The following is a 17012-nucleotide window of genomic DNA, read 5'->3' as shown; positions in this document are numbered from 1 at the left end:
TTTTCTAACAGCAAAGCAATTTTTTTTTTAAGGCACTGGGCTTTCCACAACCCAGGAAAAGATGATTTTTACTAAAAATGTGATCATTGGGAGACATGTCTAACTTTGCATATATTATATATACACCATATATCAGGACTTGTATGTTGTGTAAGCTTTGCATCTTAAAAATAAATGGGGTTTGTGTAGAGGATCTTTTATATGAGCATGAGTTCCCACTCAAGGTCTGGCTGTGGATATTGCTGGAAAAACAGTTCCTGAGTCAATCTGGTCAATTCATATGCAGCATATGACTCTTAGGATTTGAAAAAGAAATCTTCGAGATTATGTTATAAATAATAGTTGCTGTATTTCATATGAAATTATACTCATATAACCATTTGACTTTATTTCAGAGCACATCTTGTCCGGTTATATTTAGGCTTGCTTAAATTGGTGCAGTATCAAGTAATTTTATTTTGTTGCAAAAGTCTAAAGTTAATAGTATCATATTTGTAGTAGTCTTTAATAATCTATCCCTTCTAAAGGAAACAAAATTATATTTTTGTCTGACCCAGACTTGAGTTATTGTTCTGAATTTCATAAATATTATGGTGAGAGAAGTGGTCAGTCCAAAATTGAAAGATTTTACTTCAAGACACTGAGCTGAAAAGTTGGATGTGCAAAAAGTGTAGAAACATTGATAGTGTTCTTTGCTGCAGATAACTGCAGTAAATCATGTCTTTAGCTTCATTATGAAGATTGCTGCAGAATAACGGTATGTATTCTCTCTCACTGCAGCTCTGAATGCTCTGTGTCTTAAAATCATTTAAAGCCTATAGCTTGCTTTGGGGAGTTAGTACAGGGGTAAGGAAGGCTTTGCCGGAAGAGCACTTGTAAATCGTGAGACTGGCGACTTGCGCATAGTTGTGGTAGCCTCTTAATGCGTAATGGTCCTGTTTGATAACCAAAAATTATTTAAAGGAGATGATTAAATTGCCCAAATAACTGTTAAACACATTACAGATCTATTTTATGTTACTGTGTTTGACAGTTAAACATTAAGTAAACATTTAATTGACTTGAAGCTTGAAATGTACAAAATGCTCTAACCCTTGCTACAGCGTCTCTTCTGTAGCAAGTCAAGTATTGTGTGTGTTTTTTTCCACCTTTAGCTTATCAGGCCCGGTCCAAAGCCTTCTAGCAGAGGGAATTGATTCCTGTCAGGGGTTGCTGCCAAGACATCGGAAGGATTTTTGACCAAGGTTTTCAAAAGCTCAGTGTCACACCTGCCATTTGATTAAGGAGGGATTTTGGATGCAGAGTCTGGCATTTATTGTCCTTTGTGTGGCTGTTTTGTTTGTTTTGTCTTTGTCTCTCCTAGAATTGAGCAGTGTTCACACTAGTTTTTAAATTGTTGGGTGGATTACATATTTTACATAACCATGTTAATTTAAATTAATATATTCCCATTAACTTTTAATCATAAAATAGTGTGGACACAGCATGTCTTCTAACTGGTGATTAACCCCTTAAAATTTATGAAACACACTTTTGTAGGGTAAGAATTTGCTTTCTTTTAAATAAATTAACTGGTTTTGTTTTGTTAACTGGGTGTTAGGAAGAAAGTATGATCTTAGTACAATATATCTAAGGGGTTAATCCACTTGAAATATAGAATGGGTGCAAAAATCCACACTCTAAATTTGACAGAAATTTCCTACTTATAGCTCTTAAGTTGTTTTTAAATTGCAATAGGTGTCTTGGCATCTTTGAAATTGTATCATTAATTTAAATTTCCAAAGTTATGAATGCTTGTGTGCAAAAGGAAAACTTCTTCCATATTGGAGGAAATTAAAACATGAATTAACATTAAAAATTTAGAAACTTTTAGAAAGAGATTGCACATTATCACCTATTTGCATTTTAGCTTTAGCAGATAATGTAAATAAACAAGGGACATGGAAAGGGTTCTTCAGCATGTTCTGTAACCTTGCTTTGGGGAGTGGTTTTTTGTTGTTGTTGTTTCTCGCTTTTTTTTACTTCTTTAATTAGCTGTGCTTTCCTGTGTTCCTTTTCCTTCTCTCAGAATAGCCCATTTCTTATGTTCATTATATTTCTGGATTCAGTAGTTGGTTTTTCAGGTTTTGAGATTGTTTATTAGTTTTTTAAAATTACTACCATTTCTGACTTGATACTTTTCTTTTTAGTACCCACATTCCTCTTTCAGTGTTCATTTTCAGAATGCCACACAGTGTTTGATTATCTGTAAAATTCCCTTCTAATATGTATTCTGAAAATCTGTGCCATCTGATTATGTAAGGAGTAGGAACTAAGAATAAAAAGCCCAGACAAGGGATGGAATTCTTTATTACTTTTTAAATATGCTTTTTAATATGTCATCTACTCAAAATAAGGACAGATATCTTTTAAGATTTCTGAATGCTCATATAAAAATAGACAATCAAATAATTTGCCCAGCGTTGCAATAGTACTCTTAAAGTAAAATCATCTTCATGTTTTCTTTTATCGTATATTTCATCTTTTGTCCCACATATTCATTTGGTGCCCTCAATGATTTATAAAATTATATCCTAAATGTCCCATAATTTTGGTGCTTTTTATCTAGAAGACTGTTTTCAGTAGCTTACTTGCCTGGTATGTAATTTTCCTATATTTAGAAAATATTTTAAAATCACCAAGTGTTGTGAATTAGATTGACTTATACCTATGAATAGTTTGATTAGCAAATTTGATTAGCAACTTTTATACACAGTTTACAGATATGTTTTAGATGAACGTAAAGCTGGCCTTTTATGAATGAAAAGTTAACTTCCTGTCCTGATTTAGGTTCAGATTTTCTTAAGTTTTATATAGCTCATTTATGTTTTAATACATAAAATCAGTTATTATAACTGACTTTGCAACTTAAAAGATTCTACATATATATTATCAAACCATTCTGCTTACTGCATCTGTTCTATTTCTATACTTATTCTATTTAACCATGTTAGTTCCTATTGCCCTTTTCTACTTTACTCATTGTTTCTCTCCAATTATTCTTTGAAATACTTCATAGGAACTTTGAATTTTAAAGGGCATTTCATATTCCCTTAACTCTTAAAGCTAAAATTCTCTTGTGGAAGAGAAGTCATTGAACTCTTAGAAATGCCTATTTTTGGCTCTTTATTTTTTTCTATGATTATTACTTCATTGATCATCCCATATTTATTGTTAGTTCTTTGACATATTAGCCCCAGAATAACTTATGACCATTTAAAATACTGAACAAACTCAATAGTTTATTGTACATTCTCATTTATTAAGGTGGATTTTTGTGTTCCCTTTTGTCTTGTCGTCTTTGTGCTGGTGCGCTGTGTCCAGTAATCCTTCCTTTTGATTTTATTTTGGTGGGTAGAGTTTATATTTGCAGAAATTATTTATTATATTTCTAAAATAAAGAGTTTAATTCTCATCTTGATCTTCATATTAGATTATGTGAATTTGTTGAAAATAACTCCCTGGGTACTTTAAAGTGTTGACAGACTCTCAAATGGCTCATGTGACACTGATGCTACTTTAAGGAAGTGTCTTGCTCACCTGGTCAAACACCCATTCCTCACTGCATTTTGCCAATTCAATCCATTTTAGATGTAACCTCGGGTATGGTGAAAGACCCACCGGACGTCTTGGACAGGCAAAAATGCCTTGACGCTCTGGCTGCTCTACGCCACGCTAAGTGGTTCCAGGTTCGGAACATCATTTTACTTTTTTCTTGTAGCCTTATGAGAGAGTAGTTCAGTACAACATGTTTAACTGTGTTTAAACATTTCAAAAGATTGCCCAAGCAATACTATTTTAAATTAAATATCAGAAAATGTTAACATAGAAAGCTGGGTATGAAGATCTGCATATTGCAGTTACTATTAATTTGACAATAAACTCAGGTTTTGGGGGTGTTTTGTAGTTTGGGTTTTTTTATTTTTATTTTTAGTGGCTATATTTAAAGTTGACTTGTTTAGGAACATCACAAGTTTGTGTACATATATTATATTCCATAAGGCTGCAGATTAACTTTGCTTTAAATAATGGAATATGTGTTTAAAGCTTTGTGTATAGTTTTAAGATTTTTCCCCCCCTCTTTCTCTAAGTTAATAAGTGTAGGGAATGAAAGGTGAGGAAGCAGCTGTTTGGTTTAGTGACTTTGCAGTTATGCAAAGGCACAGAAAGGAAACCAAACAGATTTCCTTAATCTTTCAGTCCCTAGACAAACTTTTTAGCTCTTTACTTTTTCTTTTATTTCTAATGTAGGCAGACTTTTTTTTGAAGTTTACTGTTTTAAATGAACACAGGTCAAGGTTCACAGGGGATCAAGAACAATTATTCTTGTATAATCTGTTTACTTTGACCTAAAATATCAGCTTTTAAATACTAACCCTGGCATAAAATATTGCTGTAAATGGCAGCTCATTGAATCCAATTTTAAGCGTGGTTATTTTTGTTTTATTTTTATCTGAGCTTCCATTGAACAGTGGTATTTTAACTTTTTTTTCATCAAGGGATACTTTCAGTATTTCTAAGATTAATTCAGTTGGTTTTTGTGTTGCTCTCAAGGCTAGAGCTAATGGTCTGCAGTCCTGTGTGATTATCATACGTATTCTTCGGGACCTCTGTCAGCGAGTTCCAACTTGGTCTGATTTTCCAAGCTGGGTGAGTAATATGTAATTGTATGGTGTGAAAAATAAGCATATAGGAAATATTTATGCAGTTTTTTAATAGACTCATCTTACATCTAATTATCAACTTTCTTTTCGTTTCCTAAATGTAGTTTTTTTCTTCTAGTGAGAAATCCTGGGGTCTTAATTTTCTGAGAATTCCACTTGATTTTCTTTCTGTATTTTCCTCTCCTTTTTTTTTTTTAACTCTTCTCACAGTGTTTATTACTTTCTTTAAAATAGGACCGATTATGAGTTGTACATACATAAAGGTACAAAGAAAACTAAAAGTGAGCTATTAATCTACCTATGCAAGGTTTTGTTGACGTTTTAACAAAATAATGTAAAAGGAATTTTTAAGATTTAGAAATATACATTATTCAAAAATGCATAAAATTAGGAAATTCAAATAATGCAGAAAGGCATGAAGTAGAAATGAAAGTCTTCTCGTCATTTAAAGGCAAGCCATCTTGACACAGTTTGTTGTGTTTTTTTCCTAGGGGAAAAAAATGCATGCATATATATCGTGTATGTTCCTTTTTTAAAAAAATATTTATTTATTTGGTTGTGCTGGGTCTTAGTTGTGGCAAGCGGGCTCCTTAGTTGGGGCTTGCCGGCTCCTTAGTTGCAGCACGCCAGCTCCTTAGTTGCATCACGTGGACTCCTTAATTGTGGCGTGTGAACTCTTAGTTGCAACATGCATGTAGGATCTAGTTCCCTTACCAGGGATCGAACCCAGGCCCCCTGCATTGGGAGCATGGAGTTTTAACCACTGCGCCACCAAGGAAGTCCCATGTATGTTCCTGTTATTATTTATGTACATAAATCCCTTTGATATTGAACCGTTTGGGTTCCTACAAGAATTCAGATAGAGAGGGATTCATTCAGAAATATAACTGAAACTACTGATTCCAGAGTTGGGTTAGAGAGAGTTGAATAGCCAGGGTTATCAATTCTTTTTTTTAACACTGGAGTGGGTCATGCTGTTTACATTGTTTGCATCTTTCTCAACAAAATGCATCTTGGAGCTCTTTGAGAGCTGTATTGACTATATGGTGTTGCCTTTGTATGGACATGCAGTATTTTATTTAACTGGTATCCATTTAATGGACAGTTGCATTGTTTGCAGTCTTTTCCTATTAAATTTTCATTGTATTGTTATCAGGCTTTTATGAGTATTATATACATGTGATAAATGGCTAGGGTCAATTGCTATAGAATTCCAAGGTCAAAGGACATGTGTTGATTGTTACCAGAAAGGTAGATCATTTAAAACTTCCAAAAATCGTTGAACTGATCATTTCCTTCACACCCTCGCTAACTTTGGGATATCATCATGCTTCTTTAACATGATAGGTTAAAAAAAATGGTGTCTCATTTTTTATTTAGATTTCTTTACGTGATTATTGGCATTTGTAATTCTTTTTCTCTTAACTGCCAGTTCCTTTATTATTCGTTTTCTCAATTTATAACTATAAAAATTAACTCTTATCTGTATTAAAAAATAATTTTTTCCAGTTGTTCATCTGCTTTTCAACTTAACTTTTGCTGTTTTATAAAAGCTTTAATATCTTTGCAAATTCTAATCCATTAATGTTTTATGACTTAACGGTTTTATTTCTGCTTATAAGATTCTTTCATATTTTAGGTTATAAATTATTCACACATGCTTTCTTCTAGAGCTTTTTTTCCCCCATCATATTATATTTTCTACAAATGCTTGCTTGCTTGTTTATTTAGTTGTTTAGTCGTAATACATAGCAAACCTCCTGGAAGGATCTATTTCATATTACAACAGTGGTTATCTCTCAGTAGTGAGTAGTGAGATTGGTAGAGATCTGTAATGTTTGGATTTTACTAGGATGAAGTATATATTTTATTACTTGTATAATTAAAAATTAATTTAAAAATCATACATGGATTAAAGGTGGATCCAGCTATGTTTTTCCAGACCAATTACCAATTATTCCAGTACCATTTAACATTTTATTTAGTAGTGATGTTTGTTCTCCCAACCCCCACTTTGAAATATCACCATTATCATAAACCAGTGGTTCTCAGCCACCATCAGTTTTGCCCTCTAGGGGACATTTGGCAATGTTTGGGGATAACTTTGGTTGTCAAAACTGGTTATCAGGGCTTCCCTGGTGGCGCAGTGGTTGAGAGTCTGCCTGCCGATGCACGGGACACGGGTTCGTGCCCCGGTCCGGGAAGATCCCACGTGCCGCTGAGTGGCTGGGCCTGTGAACCATGGCCGCTGAGCCTGTGCTCCGCAACGGGAGAGGCTACAACAGTGAGAGGCCCGCGTACCACAAAAAAAAAAAAAAAAAAAAAAAAAAAAAAAAAAAAACTGGTTATCAGTAGCACTGAGGAAGAGAAACCCTGTCACAAACCAAAGTTCCTTTTTTGCAGGCCTACTTCTGCAGCCCTCTTTCATTGCTCGGTCTTTTCTAGTACCAAACTCGTAATTTTTAAAGCTTCATAGTGTGTTTTAAAATTCTGATAGTCCTCTTCATCAGAAGTCTTCCCTCTTCATTCTCTGCTATTCATTATAAACACCATCTTACACAGAAGATTTTTTGGGGGGTGGTGGTTTTCTCATGCTTCTTTTTCTGAAAGAACTTGACTACCGTTTTGTTCAGTTTCTCCAGTTCTCTTGATGATTTTTAAGTAGCACTGTATTGAATTAGTAATTGGTGGAATGTCATCACTTTTATAATACTGACTCTTCTTTATGGGATGTCCTACTTATTGGAATGAATGTTACACACTTATTTAGATTTGAATGGGTTCTGAGCATAGTTGTTTGTGCCTAGGTATTTATCTTTTAGAGTTTTTTAAAATACCATTTTCTGGTTATTGTTTATATATGTTAAATATATTAATTTTGTAACCCACCACCTGACTGCATTCCTTTATTTGTAGTAATTGTTTTCATGTGATTCTCTTGGCTTGGAATCATATCTACCAATCTCTTTCCTAATTTAGTTGGTTGATACTCCTAGAATAATTATGGAATAAAAGAAATAATACTTTACATGCATGTTATGTTTTAATTGCTTTGGAAATGTTTCTAGTATGTAAAGTCTGTTAGCACGGTGGTATAACCTTTTATTTATTTTTTTTTTAGCCTTTTATTTGAGATCCTTATTTCTTTGTAATGTTAGAAATGTCAACCCTCCCTTAGTTTACTAAGTAATTTTGAATCAGGAATGTAAATTGAACTTTATCGATAATTTTTCAAGGTTTCTTTTTTTTTTTTTTTTTTTTGCGGTACGCGGGCCTCTCACTGTTGTGGCCTCTCCCATTGCGGAGCACAGACTCAGCGGCCATGGCTCACGGGCCCAGCCGCTCTGCGGCATGTGGGATCTTCCCAGACCGGGGCACGAACCCATGTCCCCTGCATCGGCAGGCGGACTCTCAACCACTGCACCACCAGGGAAGCCCTCAAGGTTTCTTGACATGAATGTATAGTTTTTCTCCTTCACCCTGTTAATATTGTATATTTACAAATATATCTACTGATATTGAGCTACCTTTGCATTCCAGAGATGGATTCTCCTATATTTGAGAATAATCTTAATGAACTGTTAAGTTCTGTTTGCTGATAGTCTATTGAGGAATTTTGCAGTGACATAAAGGAAATTTTTGTGGTTTTATTTTTGTCTTCTTTGTTAGATTTAGGATCAATAATACACTAACTCTATAAGAATAATTTAGAAGCTTTCGTTCTTTCTCTAAACTCTGAAACAGTTTTTAGTAGCATCAAAACTATATGTTTTTTGGGACTTCCCTGGTGATCCAGTGGTAGAGAATACGCCTTACGATGCAGGGGACACAGGTTCAATCTCTGGTCAGGGAACTAAGATCCCACATGCCGCAGGACAACTAAGCCCATGAGCCACAACTACTGAGCTTGCACGCCTCAACTAGAAAGCCCACGTGCCTCAACTAAGACCCAGCACAGCCAAAAAATAAATAAATAAAAATATATATATATATTGTTTTTTTTAAAAAACTGTGTTTTTTGATAATTTATAAAATTCATGTAAAAAAAAAAATTCATGTGACATCATCAGTCACTTATAAAAGGGGTCACGCTTTCTTGGTTTCTTTTATTGTGATTAATTGGTTTGTTTAGTTTTTCTTTCTCTTGGGGTAATTTTTGGCAACTTATCTTTTCCTAGAAAAATTGACCAATTCAGCCAGATAACTCAGATTTTTAGAGTTTTAAAAATACCTGTAAGCACATGTATATGTATAGCTGATTCACTTTGTTATAAATCAGAAACTAACACACTATTGTAAAGCAATTATACCCCAATAAAGATGTTAAAAAAAAAAAAAAATACCTGTAGCATCTTTTTTATTTTAATTCTTTGATTAGACTAGCCAGTAATAGCAGTTGATATATAAGAACAAAATAGCAAGTGGGTGTTCAGTATTTATTTGTGATGAGAATTCACTGAATTCTTAATAGATTTTAAATACAAAAATTTATGAGCATTATATAACTTTAAATTTTTTAAATGTTCAAAAATATAAGCATTATGCATTATCATTTTACTTCCTGATTCCTTCAACTTCAGTCCCTTCAACCCAGGTGGCCTTGAGGCTGTTTCTGTTGTAGTAAGTCTAAGCTTCAGTACTTTCGAGACTGAACTCTCAGGCCACTCCTGGGCTACTCTTGGAGTTTGGAAGTCCAACACTACAGATGGCCCTTTGCCTACACCTAACTTTTCCTCTTTATCAGAGCCATAAACTTCAAGGGACCCTCTCTCCTTTGAGGGTGCAGAGATCTAAGAACTGAGTGGAGGAGAGGATGCACAGGTGAAAGGAACTGAGGGAAGATAGGCTATGACAGGGTAATGATGGGAGAATCGGGGAGGGCAAACAAAGCCGCTGGCTGATCTTTGAAATCATGTACATTTAACATAAAATACACAAGTATTTTGGTAGGTTAAAGCACACCAAAATGTCAGTATTTTGACATATAAAAATCTCTCCTAGTATTATATTTTTTAGGCAGTAGTTTATCCAATTTATTATTTTTTTCCTCCCCTCAAAGAGCCAACTCCTTGGATTTAGCTGCCAGATCTGCCATTTTCCTTCTTAAGTAATTCATTAATTTCTTACTTCATCTCTAATTTTCTATTTTCCTTGGGTTTATTTTTGTTCTTTTACAAACTTCATGAGTTGGATACTTGTTTCATTCACTCACTCTTTAATTATAGAAGTTTTAAAGCTGTAGTTTAAGGCTGGGCATAGGTTTTGACCATATATACATGTGTATATATATGTGTGTGTGTGTGTGTGTGTGTGTGTGTATAATATTTTTTCTTTTTTTTCTATGCAGTCCGAAATTCATTTTAATATTGTCTTTAAGCCAAGAGTAGTTTTGAGGGAATTTTTAAATTCTACATGACTGAAGAAGAGTTGCTTTTGTTTTTGTAAATAACTTCTAGTTTTTATAGCATATAAAAATAATGCAATAAATATATTCTACTATTTGCAACTTTGGAAATTTAAAGTTTTCTTTGTGGTCTCATATGTACAGTTTTTGTGAAGTGTGGGCACTTAAAAAATGTGTTCTCAGCAAGGTATAGCGTTTAATATATACCCCTTAGTTCAACTTCATCAATTCTGTTCATACATTCTATCTCCTTCGCTTCATATTTTTTGTCTACTTTATCTGTCCATGGACTGACAAAGATAAAGTCTGGTATTTTGTTGTGTTTTCTACAGTTCTTTATTGTTTCGTTGCGGTAGTATTTTGGACATAGACATTTAATACAACTATGTCATAATTGTGAATTTGAACCTTTTGCCATTATAAAGGCCATTTAATTAATACTTTCTGCTATTAGTTAATAAGCCTTGTGCATTTATTAATATCAAAACTCTAGCTTTGGGCTTCCCTGGTGGCGCAGTGGTTGAGAGTCCGCCTGCCAATGCAGGGGACACAGGTTCGTGCCCCGGTCTGGGAAGATCCCACATGCCGCGGAGCGGCTGGGCCCTTGAGCCATGGCCGTTGAGCCTGCGCGTCCAGAGCCTGTGCTCCGCAACGGAAGAGGCCACAACAGCGAGAGGCCCACATACTGCAAAAAAAAAAACCTCTAACTTTAAAAAAAAGAATTATAACTAACTTACAATATTATATTAGTTTCAGGTGTACAACATAGTGATTTGATATTTTTATACATTATGAAATGATTACTGAAATAATGACCAGTTATGATTTGTTACCAAAGTTATTACAGTATTATTGACCATATTCCCTATGTGCACTTACCTCCCCTCTGACTTACTTACCTTAAAGCTGGAAGTTTGTACCTCTGAATCCCCTTCACTTATTTTGTCTGTACCCCCAGCCTCCTAAACTCTAGCTTTTTATATTAACATTTGTCTGGTATGATTCTGTTTGTTTCCTTTGTTTTCTTCTGCCCTTTCCCATAATTCTTATCCTTTTCTTGTTCTTTTTTATGTGTGAATGGGTTTCCCTCTGATTATTTATACAATTAGTTGTTGCCCTATTTACAGTTTTTTGTGGTATTTTCATCTATTTGTTTAACCATTTTAGGTAATGTTTGTTAACCTCTCATCTATAAAAGCTGAGAAAATTATCACTTCTTCGTACTCACATCCTCTTTTGCGTTTTTTGTTATATTTTCTTTTTTTCATTAGTTCTTTAAGAATGTATTAAAACCTGTTTCTTGATTTATGTCTTAATGTATGCTGACTCCACTTAGAAAACAAGGAAAGTTTACACTTAATGCTTTTTTAAACCTTGAAGGTTTAAAAATAACTACATTTACCTTCTGTAGTCATATTCCCTTTGTTTAATGTTCTGTATCTGAATGGTTTGATGCCAACCATTAGATCTTTTACTGGGGCTTCCTCTTTTTATTTCTTGATTGACTGCATTATATCATCATATAGTTTTTATCAAAAAATGTTCTAAGTTTTTAAAATTTCTCTCATGTTTGAGAATCTTTGCTAGTTACCATTACTTTATTGAGAAATATATTGTTAGGTCACAATTTTTCCTCCTCCATTTATTGGTGTTGCTCCATTATCTTCCAGCACTGAGTATTACTAAATCTAAGTCCAGCCTAATTTTTTTGCCTTTACTTTTTCTACAGGCTGCTGAAAAATTCTTTATCCTTGAATTTTAGTAACTTAACCAAATTATGTCTTGGAATCTGTTGTTCAATATCAGCATTTCATTGAAAACTTTGTCCTTTTTGCCCTGCAGATTTGACAAATTATTAATATGATTCTCTGTTTTCAGGGGCACCAATTATCCTTATATTGCATTGCCATTGTCCTACGTATCTGTTATCTTTGTGATTGTTTTAATCTTTGTTCTCTTTCCTCTTTTGTCCCCTATTACTGTCTCTTTGGCAGTAATTTAGTTTCCAACTATGTCCTAATCTTCTTTGTTATTTATAATTCATTATTCTATAATAATGTTATTTTGCATTTCAGTTTGCTTAATTAACTGCAGTCTTCCTTTTCATCTCAACTTTGAGCTCTTAATTTTATTGGCTTTTTGTATTTATCAAGTTCTCGATTACTCAGAATGTTAGCAGGTTATATCTTCATTTCCTTAAATTAAGATTCTTCCAGAATAGATCATATTTTAATAGATATTTTTTAAAGCACTTTTTGGTTCACAGCAAAACTGAGCAGAAAATACAGAGTTCTCACCTACCCTCCTCCACTATACATACATAGCCTCCCCCTCAATATTTGCACCAGAGTGATACATTTGTTGTAACAAGTGATACTACTTGTTACAAGCAGTGACATACTATTATTGCTCGAAGTCCACATGGCTGGGTTGGGTCTTTGTTGCTGCACACAGGCTTTCTCTGGTTGTGGCAGGCGGGGGATATTCTTTCTCTAGTTACAGTGCACGGGCTTCTCATTGTGGTGGCTTCTCTTGTTGCGGAGCATGGGCTCTAGGCATGAGGGCTTCAGTAGTTGTGGCACGTGGGCTCAGTAGTTGTGGCATGTGGGCTCAGTAGTTGTGGCGCACGGGCTTAGTTGCTCCTTGGCACGTGGGATCTTTCTAGACCAGGACTCACACCCATGTCCCCTGCATTGGCAGGCGGATTCTTAACCACCGCACCAGCAGGGAAGTCCCAAGAATAGATTTTTCAACTCTATTTTTCATGCTGTATTCCTCCCAAATGCACAGATGTTGTGTCTGGTTTGTTTCAGTTTTTTCATCTCGATAGTGCTTAGCATTGTCAGTTCCATTACAAAATCATCCTTTTATGCTGAGACAACCAAACAAGAACTGTCTTTGAATGTATCCACACCTTTTAAAATACTTCTCCTTTTTCTTCCCCCATGAGCTCTGCTTTGAGGATTGCTTATGGAAAGGAGTAGGGTTTGGCTGCATGTAAACCTTGGGCTTTTTTTGGGCCACGTTACATGATTTGCGGGATCTTAGTTCCCCGACCAGGGATTGAACCCAGGCCCCAGCAGTGAACGCACTGAGTCCTAACCACTGGACCACCAGGGAATTCCCAGACATGGGCTTTGTCTCTCCTGTGTCCTGATTGAATGTGCTGTGATAGTCTGTGAGGTGGATTCCATTGGCACACCTTTATGCTTCAGGTTTCAAACCCAGGATGGCCTCCTAGAGGCTTTGCTTATGCAGAATCTGCTCTGTTTGTTTCCTAAACCTATTTATCATTTCCTTTCAAGAACAATTTCTATTTCCCTGAACCAACAGAGGGTTTTGGGTATGTGAAGCCTCTTTGGGACACTTGTGTTGAGAATTCACAGCCACCTTTGATATTAATTTTCCCCTGCATCTTACTCCTTTGGAAGCTCTTACATTATTTATTTTTTTCTTTTATCTACATGTTAGTCAAATGTCTATTTATTATTAGATATAATTAGATGTGGATAATTGGAATTTTTCTACTCTTCCTTTCCTGTCTTCCACAAAGAGTCTTCAACTTGGTAAATACCATTACAAGCACTTGTCTGTATAAAAGATGTTTTAAGTGATAGAACACTGACATCACAGGGCAAATAACTAACATTCTTTTAGCTTGCAGGAGAATCAGCAAGTTGTACTTGGACTGTATCATCTCACTCACTTTAGCTTAAAAATAATAACTCAGCACTTAGCTACCCCATAACAGAAACCATCTACTTGAGTACATACACATCCCCAAATCACCAAAAGCTGTTAGTAAACTTTTTTTAAGAAGACTTGACAGTTCTGGGACTTCCCTGGTGGTCCAGTGGCTAAGACTCTGTGCTCCCAATGCAGGGGGCCCGGGTTTGATCCCTGCTTAGGGAACTAGATCCCACATGCTGCAACTAGGAGCCCACATGCCGCAACTTAAAAGATCCCGCATGCCTCAACTAAGACCCAGCATAGCCAAATAAATTTTAAAAAATCTTTAAAAAAGGACTTCCCTGGTGGCTCACTGGTTAAGAATCCGCCTGCCATCACAGGGTACATGGGTTCGATCCCTGGTCCGGGAAGATCCCACATGCTGCGGAGCAACTAAACCTGTGTGCCACAACTACTGAAGCCTGCGTGCCTAGAGCCTGTGCTCAACAACAAGAGAAGCCCGTGCGCCGCAATGAAGAGTAGCCCCTGCTCGCCGCAACTAGAGAAAGGCCATGTGCAGCAACAAACACCCAATGTGGCCAAAAATAAATAAATTAAAAAAAAAAAAAGAAGGCTTGACAGTTTTTATTAAGAATTGTTGAGTATGAAATAAAGTGCTGCGCATGTGCAAAAATATAACATCCTACACATGGACTTAGGAGTCGGAAATTTGTCATGCATGTATCAACCTTCACCTGTGTCCACTGGAATACAGAAATGGCTTTTATACAGACAAGTGCTTGTAATGGTATTCATAAAATCCTATTTTAGTAGCATAAACATTTTTATCTGTAAAATTGGAATAATAGTTGTATCTACCACCAAGAGGTGATTATGATGATTAAAATTGGTTAATGTATGTAAAGGCTTAGAGCAGTGCTTAGCATCTAATAAGCACTCACTCAGTAAGTGTTAGTTATATAATGATGAAGAGGCTAACTTCACTACTATTACAATTAGTTGACCAAACTTCCTAGGGTTTGATATTTAGATTGTTTCCAGTGCATTGCAGATAAACAGCTTCACTGAATATTTTTTGTGTTTTCATTAAGTGTAAGAGCCCTATTGTAAATCTTTAGTACTGACATTACTGGGTTCATTAGTATGTGGTTTTGAACTTGCCAACTGTGTGATTTTTTTTTTTTTTTTTAAAGAAGGTTTTACAGGTATACACTACCACCAAATGGAAGTACCTGTGTTACCATAATCTCCCAAAGTATTTTTTTTTTCATAGCCCTTTACCTCTATCAGAACTAGAAACTACTATCCAAGGAAACTAATAATGTTATCTGTCTGGATCAATTGTAAAGGATATTTATTGAAATACAGTTGTCTTTAAAAAAAAAAAAAACAAAAAAACAGGTTTGAGTCAGTAAGACCTGGGTTTAAATCCTAGCCCCTTAACCTTCTAGTTGTATGACCTTTTAACCTCTTTAAGGTTTTCTGTTTTTTTAATCTTTAGAATTGTGGTATAGTGGCATCTAGTCATGAGAAATTAAATGAAATCATTTATTTAAAAGTGCTTAGCATGGTGCCTGCCCCTTACTAAGCATTGTTCTTCTTACTACTATTAAAGATGGGAAAGAAAAATATATACACATGAATGTTTTTTTAAGCAAATATTATAATCCTAGGTTTCACATCATTTAACAGGTAATATTTAAGATATTTTCTTTAAATAACTTCAGCCACCAAGATGCTTCACATTGTAACCTAAATAATCATTTTCTTAATTTGATTCTGTTCATCTTTGATGTTGTCCTTTTACTTGTTTCTTTTTTTCCACATCTTTTTTGGAGTATAAATGCTTTACAATGTTGTGTTAGTTTCTACTGTACAATAATGTGAATCAACTATATGTATACGTATATCCCCATATCTCCTCCCTCTTTAGCCTCCCTCCCACCCTCCCTATCCCATCCCTCTAGGTCATCACAAAGCACCAAGCTGATCTCCCTATTCTATGCAGCAGCTTCCCACTAGTCATCCATTTTACATTTGGTAGTGTATATATGTCAGGGCTACTCTCTCACTTCATCCCAGCTTCCCCTTCACCACCCTGTGCCCTCAAGTCTGTTCTCTATGTCTGTGTCTTTATTCCTGCCCTGCCACTAGGTTCATCAGTACTGCTTTTTAAAATTCCATATATATGCATTAGCATACAGCGTTTGTTTTTCTCTTTCTGGCTTAACTTCACTCTGTATGACAGATTCTAGGTCCATCCACCTCACTACAAGTAACTCAATTTCTTTTCTTTTTATGGCTGAGTAATACTCCATTGTATGTATGTGCCACATCTTCTTTATCCAATCATCTGTTGATGGACATTTAGGTTGTTTCCATGTCCTGGCTATTGTAAATAGAGCTGCAGTGAACATTGTGCTACGTGACTCTTTTTGAATTATGGTTTTCTCAGGGTATATGCCCAGTAGTGGGATTGCTGGGTTGTATGGTAGTTCTACTTTTAGTTTTTTAAGGAACCTCCATACTGTTCTCCATAGTGACTGTATCAATTTACATTCCCACCAGCAGTGCAAGAGGGTTCCCTTTTCTCCACATCCTCTCCAGCATTTATTGTTTGTAGATTTTTTGATGATGGCCATTCTGACTGGTGTTAGGTGATACCTCATGGTACTTTTGATTTGCATTTCTCTAATGATTAGTGATGTTGAGCATCTTTTCATGCGTTTGTTGGCCATCTGTATGTCTTTGTAGAAATGTCTGTTTAGGTCTTCTGCCCATTTTTGGACTGGGTTGTTTGTTTTTGTGATATTGAGCTGCCTGAGCTGTTTATATATTTTGGAGATTAATCCTTTGTCAGTTGCTTCATTTGCAACTATTTTCTCCCATTCTGACGATTGTCTTTTCATCTTGTTTATGGTTTCCTTTGCTGTACAAAAGCTTTTAAGTTTCATTAGGTCCCATTTGTTTATTTTTGTTTTTATTTCCATTTCTCTAGGAGGTGAGTCAAAAAGGATCTTGCTGTGATTTATGTTATAGAGTGTTCTGCCTATGTTTTCCTCTAAGAGTTTGTTAGTGTCTGGACTTATATTGAGGTCTTTAATCCATTTTGAGTTTATTTTTGTGTATGGTGCTAAGGAGTGTTCTAATTCCATACTTTTACATGTACCTGTCCAGTTTTCCCAGCACCACTTATTGAAGAGGCTGTCTTTTCT

The 17012-nt window shown here is 35.3% G+C and overlaps 1 protein-coding gene across 1 annotated transcript in view; it reads left to right on the top strand.

Annotated features, from left to right (window-relative positions):
• Positions 1 to 17012, top strand: part of ZFR (zinc finger RNA binding protein) — a 74163-nt gene that overhangs the window by 48202 nt on the left and 8949 nt on the right. The window contains exons 16-17 of the mRNA XM_065875477.1: positions 3631 to 3728; positions 4594 to 4689. Coding sequence (XP_065731549.1) covers positions 3631 to 3728; positions 4594 to 4689 — 194 coding nt within the window. The remainder of the gene's footprint in view (positions 1 to 3630; positions 3729 to 4593; positions 4690 to 17012) is intronic.

The sequence above is a fragment of the Phocoena phocoena genome, chromosome 3, assembly GCF_963924675.1.
Source record: "Phocoena phocoena chromosome 3, mPhoPho1.1, whole genome shotgun sequence".
Lineage (NCBI taxonomy): Eukaryota > Metazoa > Chordata > Mammalia > Artiodactyla > Phocoenidae > Phocoena > Phocoena phocoena.
The sequence above is the reverse complement of the archived record's forward strand: the minus strand, read 5'-3'. Positions and strand labels throughout refer to the sequence as shown.